The 23,349-nt window shown below is 30.7% G+C and overlaps 1 protein-coding gene across 1 annotated transcript; it reads right to left on the reverse strand.

Annotated features, from left to right (window-relative positions):
- Positions 1-3,473: 3,473 nt before the first annotated feature.
- Positions 3,474-10,722, reverse strand: LOC135949060 (facilitated trehalose transporter Tret1-like). The gene is made up of 6 exons (XM_065498519.1): positions 10,563-10,722; positions 8,330-8,559; positions 8,124-8,254; positions 4,351-4,712; positions 3,867-4,279; positions 3,474-3,800 (listed from the first exon to the last, which is right to left on the reverse strand). The coding sequence occupies exons 1-6, from the start codon at positions 10,651-10,653 to the stop codon at positions 3,603-3,605; spliced, it is 1,425 nt and encodes a 474-aa protein (XP_065354591.1). The 5' UTR covers positions 10,654-10,722; the 3' UTR covers positions 3,474-3,602.
- Between the last annotated feature and the right edge of the window lie 12,627 nt (positions 10,723-23,349).

Here is a 23,349-nt window from a genome sequence, read left to right on the forward strand (position 1 = left end):
CCTTATATGGGAGCTATGACTAGTGTTTATAAAAAACCGACTTTTTAAAAAACCGGTTTGTCGGTTAACCGAAAATTGGGCTTTTTTAGAAAACCGGTTTTTCGGTTAACCGACATCGAAAAAACCGGTTAAACCGGTTAACCGTCATATATATGTAGAAAACATAAAATGTCCAATAAAGTATATACAGTTTTAAAATGTGTAGTTTTTAGTAGTCAGGAATGGTTAATATTAAATACCTATGAATATACAAAAGTGCTAAGTCCATTTTATTTTGTAAAAATTTCAAAATTATTATCTCAGTCAAATGGAATTGAGTATAAATATGTTACTAAATATATAATATACTTGTTTTAATTATTGGTTTATTCATTAAATTTTTCTGATATGGAACAGAAAATGTAGCAAGTCCCAAAAAAGGACCTATAAGATGCAAACGAACTTCTTCTTAGCTGTGATTATTTGTCATTATAAATCATACCAAATAATTAATAAAACTCCATTATCAGATTTCAAAATATTTCAAATTATGGATTTTGGAACGTTGTTATTTCTGAAAAGGACTTTGTACACTAAGCTAACGAAATGAACAATAAAATTAAATTTTAAGAACAAAACACACTAATGAAGTCAAATTGATTGAAAGAAGGTATGCACATCAAATTCAACTTGACGTTTGGTAAAATTATCACTAAGTTTATAATGAATCATTATTAAGATTTTGCTTAACTTCTAGAATTCTGCGGAATTTAATTTTTATAGTTTGATTATGTGCAATTTATTCTGAAAAAGTTTTTAAGTAAACTCATCGTCCTCTACTATTTAGAATCATTGTAATTCTTAAAAATATCAATCTAAATAGGTTTATATTGTAAATCAGCAGTTTGTTTCAAATCAGACCAATAATGTTTGTACAATGAATATAAAAAATGCACAAAACCATGAGATTTCTTAATTTTAAACCTAAATTTTAAAAACCGGTTAACCGAGTGATAAAAACCGGATAAACCGGTTAACCGAAAATCAACATTTTAAATTAACCGGTTCGCAAAAAACCGAGATTTCGAAGAAAAATCGGTTTTTCGGTTAACCGGTTTATAAACACTAGCTATGACTAATTATGGACCGATCATCACAAAATTTGGTAGCATGCTTTGCGTATATATGAAACATATTTGTGTTGAATTTTGTTTGGATACTGACATATTTTAGAGAGTTATGGGAGCTATTGAACATTGTTGACCGATCGTCACAAAATTTGGTCGCGAAAGTTCGGCTTATATAAAAATTTGTTGTGCTGAATTTGGTTTGAATATGTTTATAATTAAGATATTTATGAGAGCTTAACTATTTTCAGATGGGGCAATCCTATGGGGGCTATAAGAAATAATGGCCCGATTCTAACCAAATTGAATAGGCTTCGTCTTTGGGGTAATATAAAGGTTTGTGCCAAATTTTGTCGAATTATCTTTACCTGTAGTTTGATTACAAAGTTTACATGGACCGACGGAAAGACCGACGGACATCGTTTAATCGACTCAGAAAGTGATCCTGAGCAGTTTGCTATGCTTTAAGGTGGATGTTAGGAAATATTTTTGCTTTGATAAAAATTTTAGAGAACATTTTTGACATCTTTTGACAGGATAAAATAAAGATAATATAAAATATTTTACAACTCTTCTTGTTCTTTTGACATCGAATTTGGCACTGTTGGATCAGCAGAAGTATTTTTAAATATTTCTTTAAAAATGTACTTCTTTGAAACTTTGAAGTCCTTTAAAAAGGATAGAGAATCACGAAATGAAACACTGAAAACTCAGTTTTTCACCATTTAATTTATGTTTTCAGACGTATATCATCCAGTTTGTGTCTAACGATTTTTTCTCATTTTGTTGGACGGTGTTATAGACAGTTAATATTCACCATTAAGGATTGTAACACGATTTTAATGTATTGGATGTCTACTTTGGTTGAATTTCATCTTAATACAAGAGTTTTATGAGGGTTATAGTGATTCTTCGAAGTGGACCTTATAAGTCAGTTATCGCCTATTATGGACCAATATTCAAAAATTCAGTAGTAAAATTTTCGTATATAAATTACTGATCTGTATAAAATGTTGGATCGATATCAATATTTATTAGAAATTTTTAAGATAATTATGGAGTTTTTTTTACGGTTTTTTTATACCGACTATATACTATATTCTGGTCTTTATGAAATTCTAAGACGATCTAGCTATGTCCGTCATTCATTCTGTCTGTCTGTTGAAAACATGACAGCGTTCAAACGAAATGATCTGGCTGAAATTACTCTCTTTTGGTTTGATATTGAAAATGGGCACAAATATATTAATTATGCAACAATCCTGCTATAATATTGCTCAAATTAGTTATAATTACTCTTTGGTAAATGGAACTTCTTGCAAATTAAATTGACTTTCTTGCAACTTTGACATCTGTCAGAAGCATTTCTATAATTTGTAAAGGGAACTTTTTGGATTAATTTGCAAACAAATCTTGTAATTTTAGGAATTGGTCTATTTGCACTGAATTTGGGAAAGTCTCGTTTCTGAAAATGTTTGAATATTTGTTTTCAGGTTATTTCTTTTAAACAAAATGTCAAGGAAAGCAGACTATAATATTTTATTTCTATTTTGTGGTATACGGGATTCTCTCTAAAGAATGATATGCTCAGTATTATTCAAATCTTTTCTTTTCACATTTTCCAAACTTTCAATAATAGAACTAGCAATATCTTTTCCACTAAGTGCTTAGCTCCATATTTTCACGTATGAGTCATAAATTAAAAAATATTTCGTATTTTTTTTGAGCTAATAACGGCTATAACTTGAAAAATTTCATCCATGACTTTGGAAATTTATTCACGCAAAAATATTGAACCACTTTTTACGACTTCAAATTTCAATTTCCCAAAAAAAAAAATTGGAGTTGCGTGAACATAACTTCGGTTCGAAGATGTGTTTATTATCAAATATTTTCGAGGTTGTCTCATATTTTGGTCTAAAACTCTAGTTCTACTGGCCCGATTTGGCTGATTTTCAATACCAAACTGCATACAAAAAAAAATAAATTTCATTTACTTCGGTTGTGTATTATGAATTTGATAGTGTTTTACACAGACAGAAGGAAATAGCTCAATCGACTTAGAATTTTATAAGGATCATATTTTAATGGGTCTCTGATGAATATTTCTCAATGTTACACACCGTATGACACACATATATATAGCCTTATGTGCTGTTTTTCTATAGCGAACGAGTACTTTGAGTGGACGTTTTACATGCATTTTGTTTTTGTTACAATAACAAAACACAAGTTAAATTTCTACTCAAAGTAATCGTTTGCTATAGAAAAACAGCACATTATTCACCAGTTTGATATGTTATAATCAAACTCCGTCTGAAAATTTTCAATTCAAATTAAAAAAGTTTTTTATTAATAATAATAAACTAATTTGTAAAAGTCTTTATTTGAATAGTATTAAATAAAAAGTACAAAAACAGGAAACTATCTTCTAGCCATTCGATTAAGCAATAAATGCAGTTGAGATTGTAATTAACACAAAATATTTAAAGTCTATTATTTATCCAAGGATTTGCCATTAGTCTCATTCAGGCACAGCAAAAGATAAAACCATCCCAAGACGCAAACGCCACCGCACGAGAATAGAACGATGGCTAAACCGTAATTTTGCAATAAAAGTGGGAATATTTTCAGGGCGACAAACACCATCAAACTCATAGAGGCCATACACATGGAAGTGGCAGGTGCACGGATCTACAAAAGAAAATACAATGCAATTAACCTGAAAATTAAGATTAACTAACAAACCCAAATTCATACCTTAGTGGGTAAAATTTCTACTATAACAGTGAATAGCAGAGCAATCACTCCTATGCTGGCAATTAAAATAATGAAAGTCATGATAACCAAAGGCAACCAATTGTATTCCAATTTCAATTCAGCAGAGGTAAATTGTATGTATAGACCAAAACCTATTAGACCCACAGCCATGCCACCCGATGACACCAGCATTAACATCTTACGACCGAAACGATCTACCAATATCATGGTGAAACAAGTGCCCGTTATTTGGGCCACTCCCATGACAATGGTGCAGGTATTGGGATGAATATCGGTACCTGTCTGGGCAAATATGTCCGACATGTAGTTGAAGAAAGCAAAACTGCCAGAAAATTGATTCAGAGCCATGAGCATAAAAGCAGTGAAAAATGCTTTTAAAGAATCTTTGCACACTAGAATAATAAAATTTATATAAATAAATTAAGATAAAACTATTTCCCATGTAAATGTTTTACGAACTTACCAAAATCTTTAAATGCCAGTGGCTGAGATTCGCCATTGCTCGATAAAACATTTTGCTTAAGTTCCTGGAATTCTGCATTTTCCTCCACCTCCTGTTGCTTGGCCGTAGTCGCTTCAATATTCTCCTGCTTGGGTATATTCTTATAGAATTTGAATGCCTCACGCGCTTTATCTATTTTTTGTTTTCTCAGTAGAAACTGTGGTGTTTCCGGAAATTGTGTGGCTGCTACTAAGTATATGATGGGGAATATAATGATAATGCAGGGATTTAGATAATAATCGAGATGTGATGAAAGCACAAAGCCCGTCATAATGCCAAAACTTAAGAACAACATGGCCATTGATGATAAAGCTCCACGTATGCTAGAAATGCAAACAAATTAAAAGTTATTCATTATTAGATCAAGGAGATAAGAAAGTTATTAAAATAAAACAAGTGAAAGTAATTAGTTGCTAAGTGATAAAAATATTTTAAAGTAAGTTTATCTTGTTATTGTTAATACTTTTAATCATTACTATTAACTTAAGTGCATCTAATCATAGTAATTAGTGGAATAATTTTAAAAGTTATTATATATACAAGCAATTTAAGAAAAATGATTTTATAGGTATAATTTGCCATGACTTTTTAAAGCAATCTAATAATGCTAAATAAGAAGTTATTATTTTACACAAATAATTTGTAGTAATTTTTACAGGTCTTTCCTTGAGTACTCATAAGTATGATCGCTAGAGGTATTCGCTCCCTCTTAGATAAGTCATTCACTATATATACAGTTATTAAAGTCTTTGGTCATTGAATAACTTTATAAGGCTCCAGGATTGGATATTTTAGCTCAATTAGTTAAAAATCTTAAATAAAATAGATTAACGAAATCACAACAAATTATCCCAATGGCGACCTTTAGCTTCCAAAAATGGACACGATTTGGAAAATGGAAAGCACGTACTCTTCTCGATACATCGCGATTGGCGCAAATCTGCAACCAATTCCTAATAAGTAACTGGCTCTTCATGGGACTTTGTGAAATTCGATGGTCATAACATCTTGCAAAACAACCATTTTATAGTCAGACTGACCAATGAGGCAACCAAATGAAAATTTAATGGTTTTCAATTTAATTCTTCGCAATGAGCAGGCGAAGAGACAAAAATCTTGTTCTGATCACATAAATCGCCTAAGGATCATCATTTCCGCAGTCGATCACCACTCTAACTAGCTTTCACAGATTTTGATACATGGGTGCATTCCGCAATATGGAAGTCACTGACTTGTAGAGGAATAGCCAACAAAATTATTGACATTGTAAGAGCTCTCTATACAAGTGCAAGATACAGCATACTCCACTGCGGGAATATCAGTGACCTGATCAATAGGATGTGTCTTTTAGTGTCTTTTAGTGCCTTTTAATATTGTCCTTGACAGCCACAAGAATAACCTGGGGATAAACAAAAGACTGGAAGACTTTGATTGTGCAGATGAAATCTGCCTCTCATCACACAGATTCGATGATATGTAGAACAATTTAAACTATTCAGAGAAAATCTCAAGAAAAACACAACCAAAACAATGATCATACAACAAACGCTAATTCACTACCAATATCTGTAAACATGACATCAATATGTTACCTCGGAAATATTTTAACTTCATCCGGTGGTTCTACTGCAGACATACGAATTTTGTGTGGAGATCGTCACACATCTCTGCCTATACAAAATTTAAAATATTCAATTCATATGTAAAATCTACACTTTTCTACGGATCCGAATAATGGATCGCAGCAAGCACCAACCGATGGTTGCGAAAAACTTGCACATATTTTGGCCAGCTAAAATTTCTAACATGTGTCTCGGAAAAGAACACACCAAACAAAGGAAAAATCCCAATAAAGTGGAATCTGCAAGGAAGCAGATTCCACATGTCGGCGAAAGAGGAGGAAGCCGACAGGCATAAATTGGAATGAGTTGTAACAGCTCTATGATCCTTATAGGATCTAAAACAAATAAAAATGTCTAGTTAGTTGAGTTTTAGACCAATAAAGGTTTTGTAGTGATTTTTTTAATTTTTAAAACAGCCAAAGTATGTGTTAAACTAAGAAATTTTTAAAGATACATTCTTTCTACGTTATGATGCGTTGCTCATCAAACACTTTTATTGTGCGATTTACAACTTGTATTCATCCCATTGGTTATTTGTTGATCTGCTCAAAAGCGCCTCTTTAAATTTTGCTCCAATTCAATGTCCTATAGATGTATCGAAGATTATCAAGATCATGAAGATCATTTGTTTCCTCGACAGTATTCAACATTCTTCTTCTCTTCTCCAAAGCTTAGACACAAAAATATTATATTGGTAAGAATTAGTGAGCTGAATTACCAATTATTGATAAATTCACTGAAATTTATTGTTGGGGCATAAGCTAGATCATATGCGCATTTCACTGGTTGCTTAGGCCAGATCATCAGGAAAACTTTACCCAAAAGGCTTTAGAATATTTTATTGGACAAACAGGGAAGACTGAGTTCAAAATTATCTCAGTAATGTGCGATTCATTGACCAATAAACCACAAATGTATACGCTTTTCTAGAGTAGCGGGTATTATGTAAAAATGTTCCATTATCAAGTTTGCTAATTTAATAGATCTACTTTACATTGAAGTAAAGTAACTTAATTTTCATTAAATACATTAAAGGCCTGTTTAACGAAAGAAAAATGATTCGAACAAATTTGTATGAAAACTATTCGAAAGAATTTTAAAAACTAAATGTTTTTCATACAAAATTTATCGACTCATTTTTCTTTCGATATCGTGGAACAGGCAGTAAGTATTCCTGATTTTTTACTATCCATTAATACAAAAGAAGTAATCAGGTATGTGATGGAAATCGATTGGTTTCAAAACGATCGATTTGAAAGACTTTGAAGAATTTCATTTTCAAAATCGATTCCCATCTCCTATCATAATATGATCCGTAGCTTGTTTGTGTGCTAATATACATGATTGCGTCTTGCAAAAGTTATACTCGACCCTAATAGCAAGACCTAAATCAGATACTATATCAGCTTACTTGTAATTGAATGCAAATGAGTGCTCAATTTTTCTGTTATCAACAAATAAATAAGTAGGATTGGAAATTCGAATGAATGAAAAATAGAGAAAGAAAAATAACAGTGCATTTCGGTATTTCTAAACTAATATAAGATTGATAAGATTCCATCTTAAAGAACTCGTATAGACCGATATCTGATAAATAGCAATAAATCCAAAAAAGTTAATAGAGACACCAATAACAATAGGATTATATAGAATCACTATACCATTTTGCCGATACAAATACTAACATGTCTCCTCTAAAGTGTCCCCTACGGAATTCATACTGGCGCTTTAGAGTAATTTCTAAGGTAACAAATAGTTGACATAAAAAGTTTTGCACTTGCACATAGGATATCAACCAGCATTATAATGCTGAAAACGTTAACTAAGATGGATGACGAACTTATTAATGTTGGGATCCACTAAATAAAAAACATTTATATTTCAGAAAGTAAACAATACTCTTTCAATTTTAGGATTGTAGTTGATTGCTTCTGATTAAGCCAAGAGCACATAATTCAGCCCGAAAATATTTAAATCTTTGATTATATACTTAAGGCAAGTTGGAAGTTAAGTTATAATCTCTATATGAAGAAAGAACTAAAATTACATTTACTGATACTTTCAAATGTAAAATAATATAGTGACATATAAAACATGTTCAAATATTCTTACCTTGGATCTGCAATTTCACTAATGAAAATCGGCACCACCACGTAATTTCCACCACCCGTCATGCCACTCAGAAATCTGGCCACATACAGATAAATGTAAGTTTTGGAGAAATATATTAAAATCCAGGCGCTCTGTATAAAAAAAACAAATGTTTTCCATTAATTTATTTTCAATCTAATGATTTTATATTCATTAATTCAACTTACCACAAATGGCAAGGCAATTAAATACATGCACCATTTTCTGCCAATACGATTTAATAACAAACCAAATATTATATTTCCAGATAGTGAGCCTAAACCGAACAGAGAACCAATCCAGGAGACCTGCTCAACGGATACTACGAAATTTGTGGGTGAATTGTCAGACTGCAGCTTGTGTAGTGTGGGTGAGATCCAACCAGTTGCGATGCCATGGGCATAGGTTAACATTTGTACTAAAGATGGAGAGGAAAACAGAATTTTAGAAAGGGATTTATTTCTATGTATTTTTAAAGGAAATGAATGTTGAAAACTAATTTTCTGAGATAGCGGTTAATTTTTAAAACTTTTCGTGGTTTTTTAAGATTTCTATAGATAGGTAAGATCAAACAATTTGAGCTAAATTCACTTAAATCTTAATTCGAATTTAAGAAATACCAGCTTTCATTCCATTAATCCATTCCCAACATCTGATTCTTTAGCTTCATTCAAAGGCTTTCAGTTAAATAGAATTCATTAATCGTTGAATTAATTCATAATGGAATTAATTCATTACAGAATTTTAATTTTTGTTACAATAATTCAAATCTAATGAAGCAAAAATATTTTAATTAATTTGTAAATCAAAATATTTTAGTTTCATTCAGTTTGGTTTTTTGATTTGCTTTTTATCATTTACAAAATGAATTGCTTAAGCCTTTCTATATTTATTCTTGCACTATTTTAAACAGTTGACTCGATGGTGATACAAGTGGATCTCAACTCTGCTGTATGTCTGAATTCTGGTGGCTCGTGGCCTGGTAAGGATCTTGGTCACTGTAAGATACTGGACTACTAATGGGAACATCCATAGCAATGTCGAATACAGCATCGCAAAACTATTTTTTCGATATAATAATTCCGACTCTAGCCCCTGAAGATGTCATAAGTGTATATACTGACAGCTCCAAAGGGAGTAATAGGATCGGTGGAGTTGGATAATAAAATCCACAAGCGAAAATTACTGCCATGGGATACTGAATATGTCCCTGGACACGATGGATTGTATAGCAGACGAATTGGCCAGAAGGGGAACGATGATGGTTAAGGAGGCGATTGATAAATTTAGCAAAATGTAAGATGGTTGTGCAGCAGTAACTATATGTCATTGCACAGAATATGTGGACTAATGAATCCACCTGGGGTATAGCGATGTCGATCTGACCCTTATATGATGCCGGCAGGACGAATCTACTTATAAGATTTCGTCGTGAGCAAATAAGGCTAATTGTTTATTTTATTACAGGACACTGCATAATCGGAACACATGCTAGAAGAATGGGCCTACGGTTGAACGACTACTGTAGAAATGAAGAAGAGGAGGAGACCATGTCCCACCTATTCTACCAATGACCTGTGACAAACTTGTGGAAACGTTTTCTTGGAACCCTTTCCTCTGGTGTTTAGATGAGTTATCAAGGATGAATATGAGACGCATCTATTCCTTCATCTGAGAATCTGGTTGGTTCATCTTAAGAACAACGGATGTGGAATAAGAATCCTGCTGTATACAATGGGATCAGTTTTGAATGATCCCAAGTGAGTGGCTACCCATAGAACCTAACCTAAGCCTTTCTGTAATAGCTTTGAATTGATGAATGATTGAATCATTCAATACATTTTTAAAGCTATATTGTAATGGATATGAATTAAAGAAAATTTTATTGATTCAATAAGAAATTAATTTTATAAATGATGAATTCTCAAAGGAATGAATTCAATACATTTGAAGTACAAAGGAATTAAGCATATGAATTAATTCATAACGAATTCATTATCGAATTGATTAAGAGATTACGTTTAATTTGATTTCAAAAATGGAACTAAGAATTATTTCTTGCGAAACTTTGCTTTAAATACTTATTATCAGGTATATCACACATTATATTCGGAATAGTTTTCATTCCGTAGCATCATACGAAATTGTTTCTGCTTCGATCTGTATCAATCAAATATGGAACATTTTTTTTATTTATTCTAGAGCATTCACTCAAAACAATTTCGCCACGAAAAATATTAGTTTGTTGAAAGTTTATTAATTTTTTTTATCCTTAATTACTTCTGTTGAATCATTTGTTTCTTATCTTATACAATATTACTGGGGAAATGTAATTTTTATTAAAGCATTGTATATTTCTGCTCCCAAACGTTTGTGTCCAACGTAGTTTCTAGTTTATCAATATTTGCTCTTGTGACTCACCCGTTATAGCAGCCAGCAACTGATATCGATATCTATGATTCAGCACAGAGCTGCTGCGCTGTGCAATTACATCTTGAACACTTGAAACCATTTTCCCGCTACAAATTCCACCCGCTCAAATTCGGAACCGTCAACTTTCACATTAAATCGTTGAATGATGCGAAAATTTTCAATTTATTCACACTTGACAGTGACACTTTAAGTTTTATTTCATTCTACTCTCAATAAATCTTTATTGCTTTTATGTTTTAAATACGAATTACACAAGATTAGATAAAACGTAAGCATTTAATACATTAAATTTAAAGCAAATGAAAACTTCCTGCGTCTCAATTATTACCATAATACGTTCTGACTTATCTTATCTAGCAAGTAGCATCATTATCACCCATCATTATGATCCTAAATTAAGTTTAGTTGTCAAAAAAATAATAACAAAAATACACACCTTCTAAATGCTGTAAAAATATACGAGATTAAAATTGCATAAATTAAAAAATAAAAGCGAAATTAATCCGTCATGTAGTACAAAATATCCAACGCCTTGGCAAGTACTTCATATATTTTTATCTCTCTCATCAGCATTATCATCACCACCATTATCATCATGCCCCACACAAACTATTTTGTGTTTTTTTTTATAAAAAAAAATGTATTATTGAGTTGTGCAAAACATGTACATGGTGTCAAACACCTCATTTTAAGAAGAAAAAATAAATAATTACTGCTTTTTATGTTGTTAAAACAAAAACAACCATAAGAATTTAATTGAAATTGTAATTTAATTCATTTTTTTTTCAACCAATTTATTGAGTGTATGATTATTTTTGTGTTGTTTGCCTTTTTAAGTGTTGAGTCGTTATTTGAATGTTCCCACAATTATTTCAATTGAAATCTTGCAACAATTGTTTATCTACTGTTGTGGAATTTATCATATTGTTTAATAACTTTATTTCATTTCTGTAAAGTAACAAATAAAGTCCTTAAAGTAATATTTGTTAAGCTACCAAAAATTAGCTATGCTGATCTGAATTGTTGGTTCCTTTGTCTTATTTGATTGATGTTTTTATACCCACCACCAGAAAGATGAGGGGTATATTGAGTTTGTCATTCCGTTTGTAACATATGGAAATATTTATGGTAAAACCAAAAAGCTCTAGCTCCTTATACAATTCTAAGACGATGTTGCTATGTCCGAAAAATAGCAAAAAGTATTTATACATTTTCACCCAAAAAGCGCATATAATTTTTCTTTTGTAGAAAAAAAAATTTCTTCGGGACTACATACAATTTTTATATGATCCGGAAAGATAACTTAATGCAAAAGCGTATAAAGAAAAATTTGGCTCACTTAAGCGGACATATCACCCCGACATCTACACGAACTTGGCCAATTTAAAAATAAAAAATTTTGGTTTGAGTAAAAAATTCTATAAAGGCAAAGCACCGATCTACGAAAAACTCCATATTTGTATAGCCCCATATGTTTCTTAAATACTTGCTAAGTATTTTTTCTATCACACGGTAAATAACGTCACAGTAGGCACTTTTCTAAAAAAACTCAGTTTTTGGAACACATTTTCTCCGTTTAAGAAATTTCGGTATTTTAAAATAAAACATGTCAAAAATTCTAATGTCATTAATTTAAGGACATTTGAGTCTATATTGGTTTCAAATTTTGTTATGATATCTTTAACTGTTAAAATTTTATAAAATTGTATACATTAATTGTATACATTAATTCAAATTTTATATTTTTAATCGTGGAAAATCACCATATTATAATTTTTTTAATTTTTAAGATAAATGAAGTCCCAAAATTTTATAAAATTATTTAATTTTACTAAAATATCAGTCCTCAAGTCATAGTCTTTTCTACAATATTAAATACTTATATAACACCGTGATACAATTTTACATTTTTTTTGTTGGACTTGAACGACACTATACACATATGAAACCTGAGATCATATATAGTAGAACTGCGTTTTCAGTTTTTCATTTTGTGATCTTTTCTCCCTTTTAAAGGACTTCAAAGTTTTAAGGATATACAAATTTCAAAAAAATTATTTAAATAGTTCTGCTCATTAGTTTTTCTTTATATGGATATCAAATGTCAAAAATTATATTCAAGGATGTACAAATTTATAAAAAATTAAATAAATATTTTTATAAATGTTTGTCAAATAAAAGAAGACGGTCACCAGAAATGGAAACAATATTTTTTTAATTTTTCAGGACAACAAATTTCAAGGAAAATCCTTTAAACATTTTTTCTTTCATGTCCCAGATAATTTTCCTACTAATTTTAAAAAAAGGGTTGAGTCTATTAAAAGTTAATTCGTTTTTATTTATCAGGATACATTGTATATAAAAAGTTAAATATCTTATGTAACATCAAGCATCTAGTAGTTTTGAATTGACACGTCAAAATTCTTATAAATAATTTTTAATAAGTGGTCATTTTTAAAAAGTAGTATGGAATGTCCTAATAAAAACAAGTTTTGTGTTGTTTGTGGTTTATTTTTACCTTTTAATAAAGGAAAAAATGTAACAAAGGCTTTTGTGGATAAGTATGAACAATATTTTTTAATAAACATGGCTCCGAAGGCATGGTATATACCAGAAGTTGTGTGTAATTATTGTTACAAGGGGTTACTACGATCTAAGCAGTTCCCAATAAAATATGTGTACCCAGTAATTTGGTTGAAGCGGAGTGAGCATTCGCGCGATTTGTGTTACTTTTGCCGAAATCAGCCGAATACCATCAGGCTGAAGAATCAAGATAGGGAGAAAATCGTTTACCATAAATGTGATTCAGTGCAGCCCGCGGTACTACGTTCAACACCAAATCCAAAGGTTTCATCGGTAGAGGTTCGCACAATTCCATGTGATGATTTAGAATTACTGAGTATCGGCTCTAGATCAGAACTTTATTCGGAATTTTTACCAATAGGAAATATGCTAGCCGATCCATCGCCGCATTTTATAACTCAAGCGGATTTTGATGATCTCGTGCGTGACACAAATATTTCGCAAAGAAGGTAAGTATTAGGTTCCCAATTACAACAGTGGAAATTGGTTTCTGAAGATTTTCGGGTAACATCAGTCCGAAAGCGTTCAAACGAGCAATCATTTGACGCATGTTTCAAAGTGGATGACCAAACTGTCATCACTTACGCAGATGATGTTGAAAAACTTTTCCTATGACCCAAATGAATGGCGCCTCTTTATAAATGGATCAACGAAGAGCCTCAAAGGTGATTTGCTTCACGTAGGTAATGTGTATCCATCAGTGCCAATTATTTATGGTACAGATGTTAAAGAAAATTATGAAAATATAAGCGCTATTCTAAAATTAATAAATTATTACCGACATTGTTGGATGATTTGTTCTGACCTGAAAATAGTTGCCATTTTAATGGGTTTAAAAAAAGGGTTTGCCAAACACCAATGTTTTTTGTGTCTTTGGGATTGTTTGGGTATTGTTCATCAGCTTGGACAGGATAGCATTGAGAATATTCCGCTCGTGCCGTCATCAAAAATAATACTTCCACCGCTACACATTAAATTATGACTTATAAGAAAATTTTGTTCGTGCACTCGACGTTGACAGTGCAGCTATGGTGCACTTGAAAAAATTTTTTCACAAATTAAGCGAAGCAAAGATTGACGCCGGTAGGTTCGATTGCTAAATACTTATATTATTGTATTACCCTAAGTAATCTTTTACACTTTAAGGTGTTTTTAATGGACCCCAACTAAAAAAATTGTTAAATAGCAAGGAATTTCCAAACCTTCTATCACCTATTGAGAAAAATAGTTGGAGGAGTTTAGATGCCATAATAGAAAATTTCTTAGGTAATAGAAAATCTGAAAACTACGAAGAAATCGTCCGCAATCTCGTTCGCAACTTCGGTGAAATGGGTGTGAATATGTCACTGAAAATACACTTCCTAGATAAGCACCTAGATTTTTTCCCCGATAATTTGGGTAATTTTAGTGACGAACATGGGGAACGATTCCACCAGGACCTAGCAATTATTGAAAATCGCTTTAGAGGAAAGAGCACTTGTCGCATGCTCGCTAAATACTGTTGGTCGATATGTCGAGATTCACATACTCCATACAAGCGGCAGAGTAAACGTATTCATTTTTCTCCATAATATATTTTTATATTTCTTCTTTCTTTTATATCTTTATTTAGTATAGCTTAAATATTTTTTTTATTATATAAATTTAATTTTTTTATAATAATTGTTCCTGCTGGTACTAATTGGGAATTTGTTAGAATTATACTAAAATGTGAAAGAATAAAATTTAAGTAACTCTTTTGTTTCATTTCCAATGATTGTCTTTTTTTATTTGATACACATATTGACAAACATTTATAAAAATATTTATTTAATTTTTTATAAATTTGTACATCCTTGAAACTTTGAAGTCCTTTAAAAAGAAGAAAGGATCAGAAAATTAAAAACTGAGAACGCAGATTTACTGTATACAATCTCCAGTTTCATGTATATGTGGACTTGTTCAAGTCCAAAATGTACTATCTAATATTTTTGTAATCTTAATTGCTGTATCGATAAAAGTATTTTTTTGTTAATGAACTTAATAATATGTTTTTTTCTGTTTAGGCTTAACTTATAAAGATATAAGAACGAATTTTAAGCATGTGTTAAAGTATATGCATGGATTCAACATATATTTTTTTTAGAAAAATATATTGGAAATTCTCAAGGATATAAAAGGATACATTTTTCAAAGGACATTTTTTACAACTTTTCGTCCTGAAAAGTAAAAATAAAAAAATTATCTACTTCTAGAAATTGTCCCCTTTCATTTGATATCCATATAAAGAAAAACTAATGAGCAGAACTATTTAAATAAATTTTAAGAAATTTGTATATCCTTAAAACTTTGAAGTCCTTTAAAAAGGAGAAAAGATCACAAAATGAAAAACTAAAAACTAAAAACGCAGTTCTACTATATATGACATAAGGTTTCATATGTATATGGTCCCGTTCAAGTCCAATAATTGCTGTCGCACGGTGTAATAACCCTCATAAACAATTTTTAAATTTATCAAAGGTTTATAGATCAAATTTTGTATGGAAATTTTGTTTTATAAACCTTTGATAAATTTAAAAATTGTTTATGCATATGGGGGTAAGCCTTTATTTTCTCCTCAGAAGTTTCACAAACCTTTCCCCCTTTGAAAATTTTTTTACATTTATTCTAGAGCATTCACTCTAAAATAATTTGGCCACGAAAAATATTAGTTTGTTGAAAGTTTATTAAATTTGTTTATCCTTAATTAATTCTGTAGAATCATTAGTTTCTTATCTTAAACAATATTACGGGAGAAATGTAATTTTTATTAAAGCATTGTTCGACGCAGTTTCTAGTTTATCAATATTCGCTCTTGTGACTCACCCGTTATAGCAGCCAGCAACTGATATCGATATCTATGATTCAGCACAGAACTGCTGCGCTGTGCAATTACATCTTGAGCACTTGAAACCATTTTCCCGCTACAAATTTCACCCGTTCAAATTCGGAACCGTCAACTTTCACATTAAATTGTTAAATGATGCGAAAATTTTCAATTTATTCACACTTATATAATAAGCCTTTATTTTCTCCTCAGAAGTTTCACAAACCTTTCCCCCTTTGACAAATTTGTACGTTTTTAAAAAAATTGAGACCCGAGGTGACCAAATTTGAGGGGCTATGCACTTGCCCCCATATGTGCTAGGAAGCTGAACATAGGTAAATCATCTCGAAAACACCTCAGATCAAACCATGTGAAATTTCGTAACAATATCTTCAAAAGTTCCCATGATACCGAATTATTTCCAAAAAAAATGATTCTAAACCACTGTGTGATGGAATGGAACTTTATTGATCAGAAATGTTTGTTATTGAAAATGACCAAAAGCAGTCAAGTATATCCAGAGTTATGGACCAAAATGTTAGATAACCTCTAAAAAAAGGTAGTGTAATACCCTACACTAAGTAAATGAGCAAACATATTTTACTTTTGAAATTTCAATAATTTATTTTCGTAAATGATTTTCAGAAGACCGCCTTATATGGGAGCTATGACCAATAACACTCTGCTACAAAATTACACTTTCTGTCAGAACTTGAAATGCCACCTACCTAATGGAGGTTGTAGGCCTATACTAAAACCGTTTTCAAAGATTTTGAAACACCCTCAAAATTTTGAGTTATTTTGAAAAAACAGTTTTAGGGTAGGCCGTATTACTTTAGTACCTCTAATCACACATTTTTAGACCGATTTCAAAATTTTAAAGAATTATAGTTAGGAAAAGAATTAAGCTTTCATAAAATGTATGTTTAAGATCTATATTCCTAGAAATTGTGTAAGTTTTTATAAATAGTTTGGCTTTCTTTTTTATTTATTTCCTTATTTTTCAAATTCAACAATAGTTATTTTAATTTTTGTCTATGAAACCGTATTTTTTTTGCACAGTATTTTAAAGACAATTTCATGTAGACAAAAACGAGATATTAGTTGTTAACATCGGTTTATACTTAAAAAAGTTATTAAACTTTTTCGAAAAAACTTCCACAAAATTTACCTTGTAATTTAAAAATTGTAGACAAATTTTTTTTTTTTTTAGTTTTCTTGTTTCTTTTTTATTCATATGGGCTGGGGAAGAAAATACGAAAAAGGTGTTAATGAAAAGTTGAATAATTTTTACAATTTTCATCCGATTTGAATAATTAAAACGATGGTTTGTTAAGAACTAAATTTCCTTAATACATTGATATAAATTTTTATAAGCTTCCATATCAAAATAAGCAATGAAAAGCGATTAAAATCAAAAAAATTGATAAATTTTGTTTTTCTTTTAGATACTCTTAACAAAAACAATACTAACAAATGTTTCAAAAAATGCACGTCATTTAAAAGCGTAATCAGTTTTCTTTTTAACCCCGTTTAAAAATTTAAAGGCCGACGGAGACTGACTGAGTTACAGATCGATAAGTTCACGGACATCACTGAAAACGGTTTTTTCAGAATAACTTCTGAATTTGATGGTGTTTTGGAAATTTTTTGACACAATTTCTAATGTACTCAGCAAGCCCTATAACCTAGGCTAGGTCGTTTTCGTAGTTTTTTTCCATCGTAGCACCGTGTAATGGACCAATCGCCATGAAATTAGGTTGTGTGATTTATGTTAATATGAAAGTTACACTATGCGACAAAAAATAATAACTGGAAAGTGATACAATTTTTCTGGAAGGTGCTGTCGAGTATAACAAGAATCTGTCTTTGAAATTTGCAAAACACCTCCAAAATCTTGAATTACGTATAAAAAACCAGTTTTTCATACCTTTCAGCACTTATAAGCAATTAACTAAGCTGATTATAAACCAATTTTAATTTTTAGAACCGATTTAAAAAGAATAATTTCAATGGTATAGTATATTATTTAAATTTTCACAAAATTTGTGTGCACTTTAAAAGTGGCATATTTTTTAAACTAATTGAGATATTGACTTCAAATTTTTTTTTATGACCAAAAATAAACTTATCTAAATCAAAAATTTTTATTCGGAATAAATGTGGATTAAATTGGTCCTAATATTTGCAATCTTCTTAAAATTTTGATACAAATTTTAGTTTTAGAAACTCAATAATATGTAATAATTATAATAATTTATTAACAAAACTGAATGAAATTTTCAACGTTTCTTAAATATATCATTCTAAATAACAAACTGTAAAAAAGGTATTTTTTACAATTTTGCCCATAGGGTAAAAAATACTTTGGGGATAACTAGGAAACACATCAAGGTTTCCAAAGCAGCTTTCCGTTTTCTGATCCCAGCTTTGGGATTTTAGAATATGTGGCCCAATGTTGAAATTTTGATAAAAAATAGGTCAATTTCCGAAGGGCTTAAGGCCGACATATTCGAAAAATAGAAAATATTTTTTGTACCAGAATGTTCTCCGTAAAGATACCTTGCAGAAGTATATAAAATTGTTATATATTCTTAAAGAAATTTTTTTTTAATAAACAAAAAACAGCAAAAATTTACTATTTTTTAATTTTTAAATTGAAAATAGTGGGTATATAAGATTGGCACAGCCGAATAAAGCTCTCTTACTTGTTTTTCGGAATTATTCGTAATTTTAAAATGGTAATTTTTCAAATTCTTCGAAACATTCTTCAAATGTATTCAGTAATAACACCTCGAGACAATCTATATTGTTACGTTTTAACCTTTTCAAAACGTTGGTTTATTTCCTTTAAATAAACCGGATACTTTTGATTGCTAATAAAAGCCGTTTAGTGGTTTGAACATTTTAAAAACTCTTTATTTATTTAAAACTAGTTGATCGCCCCGGCTCACATTGGTTGAAGTTCATACAATAGGCAGTTTTTGTTTGAATCAAGAAAAAATTTAAAAATCAAAATGATCCACCCACTTTTACGCCCACCTCCCATACAAAGTGAAAATTAAATTTTGACCTACGGCATTGATTTTTGGCACATAGCATTTTTAAACACTCAGAATCATTTGTGTGAAATTTTAAAAATATCCGCCCATTTTTACGCCCACTTCCCATACAACTTGTATTGAAAAGTTTCATAACTCCCTTGATTTTCAATGCATCAACTCAATTTTCTCAAAATATAAATATTATAATTGTAGAATGGGCTCCTGAAAATATATACCTGATCCGTCCACTTTTACGCCCATCTCCCATAGAAAAAACATGAATAAGTAATTTAAGCATAGTCTTTTAATAATTTGTATTCTTTACAAACCATCTCCTGAAAATTTCGAATCGAATAGAAAAAAAATCAGCCAAATCGCTCCAGCAGTTCTCACGTGATGACATTACATACATGAACCATTTCATTTTTATATATATAGATGTACAACAACAGAATTAAATAGTCACTCAGTGTTTTTTTATACACGTTTATAAATTCACGTTGCAGAAATACAGACACACTTTATAATGTACACGAATTCGCTTGAAAATACAGCACACTTTAAGGCACTCAGCAGACTAACGACTGCAACCTCTGCTACTATTTATAACACTGCCATCTGCACTCTAGATTGCTCTTTAACTTTCAAAGCTCGTATATTCTAGAGCTTTCTAATACATACACCATCTGTGGTGTACTTTCTTCAATGTTCTTTAACTGAATATTCGAAATCGAATATACGGTCGCAGCAAACAGCGTTGCCATACTTACGATCAATGGTCAACTGAAAGCTTTTATTCAATGTTAATAATGCCCACAGATATAGAGGCACTGCTATTTGAAAGCATTATGCAACTTTTAAATCAGCCGTTAAAATCGTTATATTTGAATTCAAGTACAATTTCGTAACAATATTTTTCCTGGACTTGAACAAAATATATATTGGAAATTCTCAGGGATATAAAAGTGTAACATTTTCAAAGGACATTATTTACAATTTTATGTCCTGAAAAAATCAAACAAAAAATTATTTCCATTGGGTACCCATATTGACAAAACATATTGAGTATAAATATTTCAATAAATTTTTAGAAAATTGTATACATATTCTTCAAATTTAGAAGTCCTTTAAAAAGCAGAAAATATCAGGAAATGAAAAACTCAGAATGCAGTTCTACTAATTACGGTCTCCAGTTTTATGTGTATAAGGTCTAGTTCAGTGTAGTTCTCACGGTGTAATATTCTTAATTTAGTATAAAATAATTACATATTATCAACATTATTGTGTATTTTCTATAATCCTTAGAGTTTAGGTCCAATATACGGCCATATTATATACGAATTCAAAATTTGTATTCTATTATTTATCCTTAGCAAAATCCTAAATAGCAATTCTTAAATTTTAATTTTCAAATATATAAAAAACTATTTCTATTTACATACTTATAAGGATATGCTAAAACAAATTTGCGATATACACATAAAACAAATTATGCATTTAGGAAAAAAATATTTTTTATTTTTGGAGATTTTTTGTAATTATTTGAACTTTTTATTTTATACTAACTTAAACCGGGGTAGCGAAGCGCACCGGTAAAATAAAAAATAATGTACAAAAAATATCCTACTATTTTAAAAAATCTTGAAACTTTTCTTAAGACTTTCACTTCGCTATAAACTCCTAACAATGATATGAAAGCAATTTATAAAAAGTTAGAAGACTCTACCTATAACAGTTGTCTAGATTTACTTAACATGATCTGATACCACCCATTTGCAATACATCAGAAGTACTTTTTCAGTTATTGTTCTCCAGCCAACCATGTAGCTATGGTAACGAAATAAATCCTTCACAGTTTTACGACTTTCTCTAATATAGTTCATCAGATATTCGATAATATGTCCAGTAGCCTGCCCACTATTAATAACCCGCCAGTTTTCAGACACTTCGTAAAATTATAAAAAGATGTTTCGGGCAAAGTTTGAAGAATCTTGCAATTTAGTTAACCAAATAATCTAAGATAATCTAAATAGACTAAGTGCATTGTATGGAGGAGCCCATACCCACTGTTCCTATCCCAGCCATTATTAGCTAAACTCCCTAGAGTGATGAGAAATAGATGTATCATCGACTCAGCGATCCCTCCCATTTTTAGTTAAACCATATGCAGTGATAAGAAATTAATTGGTATAAAGTTTGAAGACTCGCAATTATAGTTCTGCAGATATTCGAAAATACTTTGCATGGGAGGCGCCTCGGTCACTAAAACTGTAAGAGAGATATTCGGATAAAGTTTGAAGTATATCGTAATTATCGTTTTCCAAATATTTAGAAATAGCTATTTACTTTATATGGGAGGTGACTCACCCCCAGTTCCGATTCCTCTCAATTTTCGTTGAACTTCATGCAGTGATAATAAATTGATTCATATGAAGTTTGAAGACTTTCTCAATTATAGTACACCAGATATTCGAAAATAACTATTTACATTATTTGATAGGTGCCATGCCCACTAATATAATCCCGCCCATTTTCAGCCAAACTCCGTAAAGTGATAAGAAATTAATATGTTCAAAGTTTAAATAATTTTGCAATTATAGTTCTTTAGATATTGGAAATAAACAATTTACATTGTATGGGAGGTGCCACGCCCACTAATTCAATACCGCCCATGTAAAATGCTAAGGGTGTTCTTCGCACAAAGTAAAATACTTAATAAATGAGAAATTAACCCTATGCTCTCTTTTGTTATGTCTTATTTCTGACTTTCTGGTTGAATTTTCGGTTTTGATGTATTCAGGGAGACTTATAGTAAAATATCAAGTACAATTTTTTTGCAGAACATTTTAACCCCTTAAATCCCTGTTTTAATGGTGGTTTTTGCACTTTTTTAAAAGAAGGACAAAAAAGACCCATGTCTTGAGAATTTACAGGGTTAACATATTCTACAAACATATTCTCCGTAATATTTTACATAACTTTGCTGAACACATTCTATACCTAAAATGTAAGGATCACATGGTTTCTTATGACGATTAACAATGAGAATGTGCCAGAGTTGGGAAACTTTAATCCCCCCTCAAATGAAATTCAGATGTAAACTTTCAAAAGGCCGATACACGTGTCTTTTTTTTTGTCTCCTCTATCAAAATTTATTGGTCGGACCAATAAATGTAATAAGTGTAATTAGTTAATACGTTTGTATCAACATTTTTCCTTTATAACCTCAAGCGATGAAACAGAGTATAAAAAAATGGTATACAAATATATTTAGACAAATTTCAAAAAATTGGGTTGTGGGACTTATGTGGGAGCTATGACCTATTTTGATTCGATTGTCATAAAATATTTTAACGTGATTTTTATATATTTATATGAGAGCTGTGGCCAATTATGAAGCGATATTTACAAAATTCAGTAGTATGATTTTTGAATACAAATTACTGATCTGTGTATTATTTTGGTTCAATATATGGAAACTATGACCTACTATGGGTCTAATTATTTGAGGTCTATTTTTGTAGAATTTCATATAAACAACGCTATTAACAAGAGTGAACCTTATATGGGAGCCATGCCGAATTGTGGACCAACATTTAAAATATCTTGTAGTACGATTCTTGGATACAAATTACTGATCGGTGTAAAATTTTGGTTCAGTACAGATTATTTTGGATATTTGTGCAGATTAATGTGTTTTCCGGAAGTGGTTCTAATATGGAGGCTATGACCAATTATGGGCCTCTCATCGTAAAATTTTGTACATAGATTTTTGTATATATTGAATAAATTTGTTTCGAATTTCAACCTGATAACTATATTTTTAAGAAATTTATGAGGATTTTAGTGATTTTCGGGAGTGGATCTTATATGGCAGCTATGGTTAAATATGGAACGATATTCACAAAATCCAGTAGCTGGATAAAAATAATTGATCTGTGCGTAATTTTATTTTGATATCGATATGTTTTAAATATTTATTAAGTTAAATATCTTTTTCGGAAATGGGCCTTATAGGGGAGCTTGACCAATTATCGGCCAATCTGCGTAAAATTTCTGTTTTATTTTTGTAAAATTTTAGCATGATAATTGTATTTATATGTAAGAGATTTATGAGTACTTAACTGATTTTCGGAAGTGGACCTTATAAGGGTCAAAGGGAATCCCAAAATTCCTAAAAATTGGAGCTAAAATCCCAAAAATTTAATTTTTTACAATTTTACATTTCCTTCAGGCTGGGAAAATACTTTGGGGATAAATAGAGAACACATCAAGGTTTTCAGAACTGCTTTCCGTTTTCTGA

This window comes from Calliphora vicina, chromosome 1, assembly GCF_958450345.1.
Source record: "Calliphora vicina chromosome 1, idCalVici1.1, whole genome shotgun sequence".
Lineage (NCBI taxonomy): Eukaryota > Metazoa > Arthropoda > Insecta > Diptera > Calliphoridae > Calliphora > Calliphora vicina.

Excerpts from the sequence above, each read along its gene's own strand:
- LOC135949060 (XM_065498519.1), bottom strand. The coding sequence starts at position 10,653 with ATGGTTTCAAGTGTTCAAGATGTAATTGCACAGCGCAGCAGCTCTGTG. Across the intron at positions 4,713-8,123 it reads AGTGAAATTGCAGATCCAAG|CATACGTGGAGCTTTATCAT; the intron begins GTAAGAATATTT and ends TTGCATTTCTAG. Across the intron at positions 3,801-3,866 it reads TAGAAATTTTACCCACTAAG|ATCCGTGCACCTGCCACTTC; the intron begins GTATGAATTTGG and ends TTTCTTTTGTAG.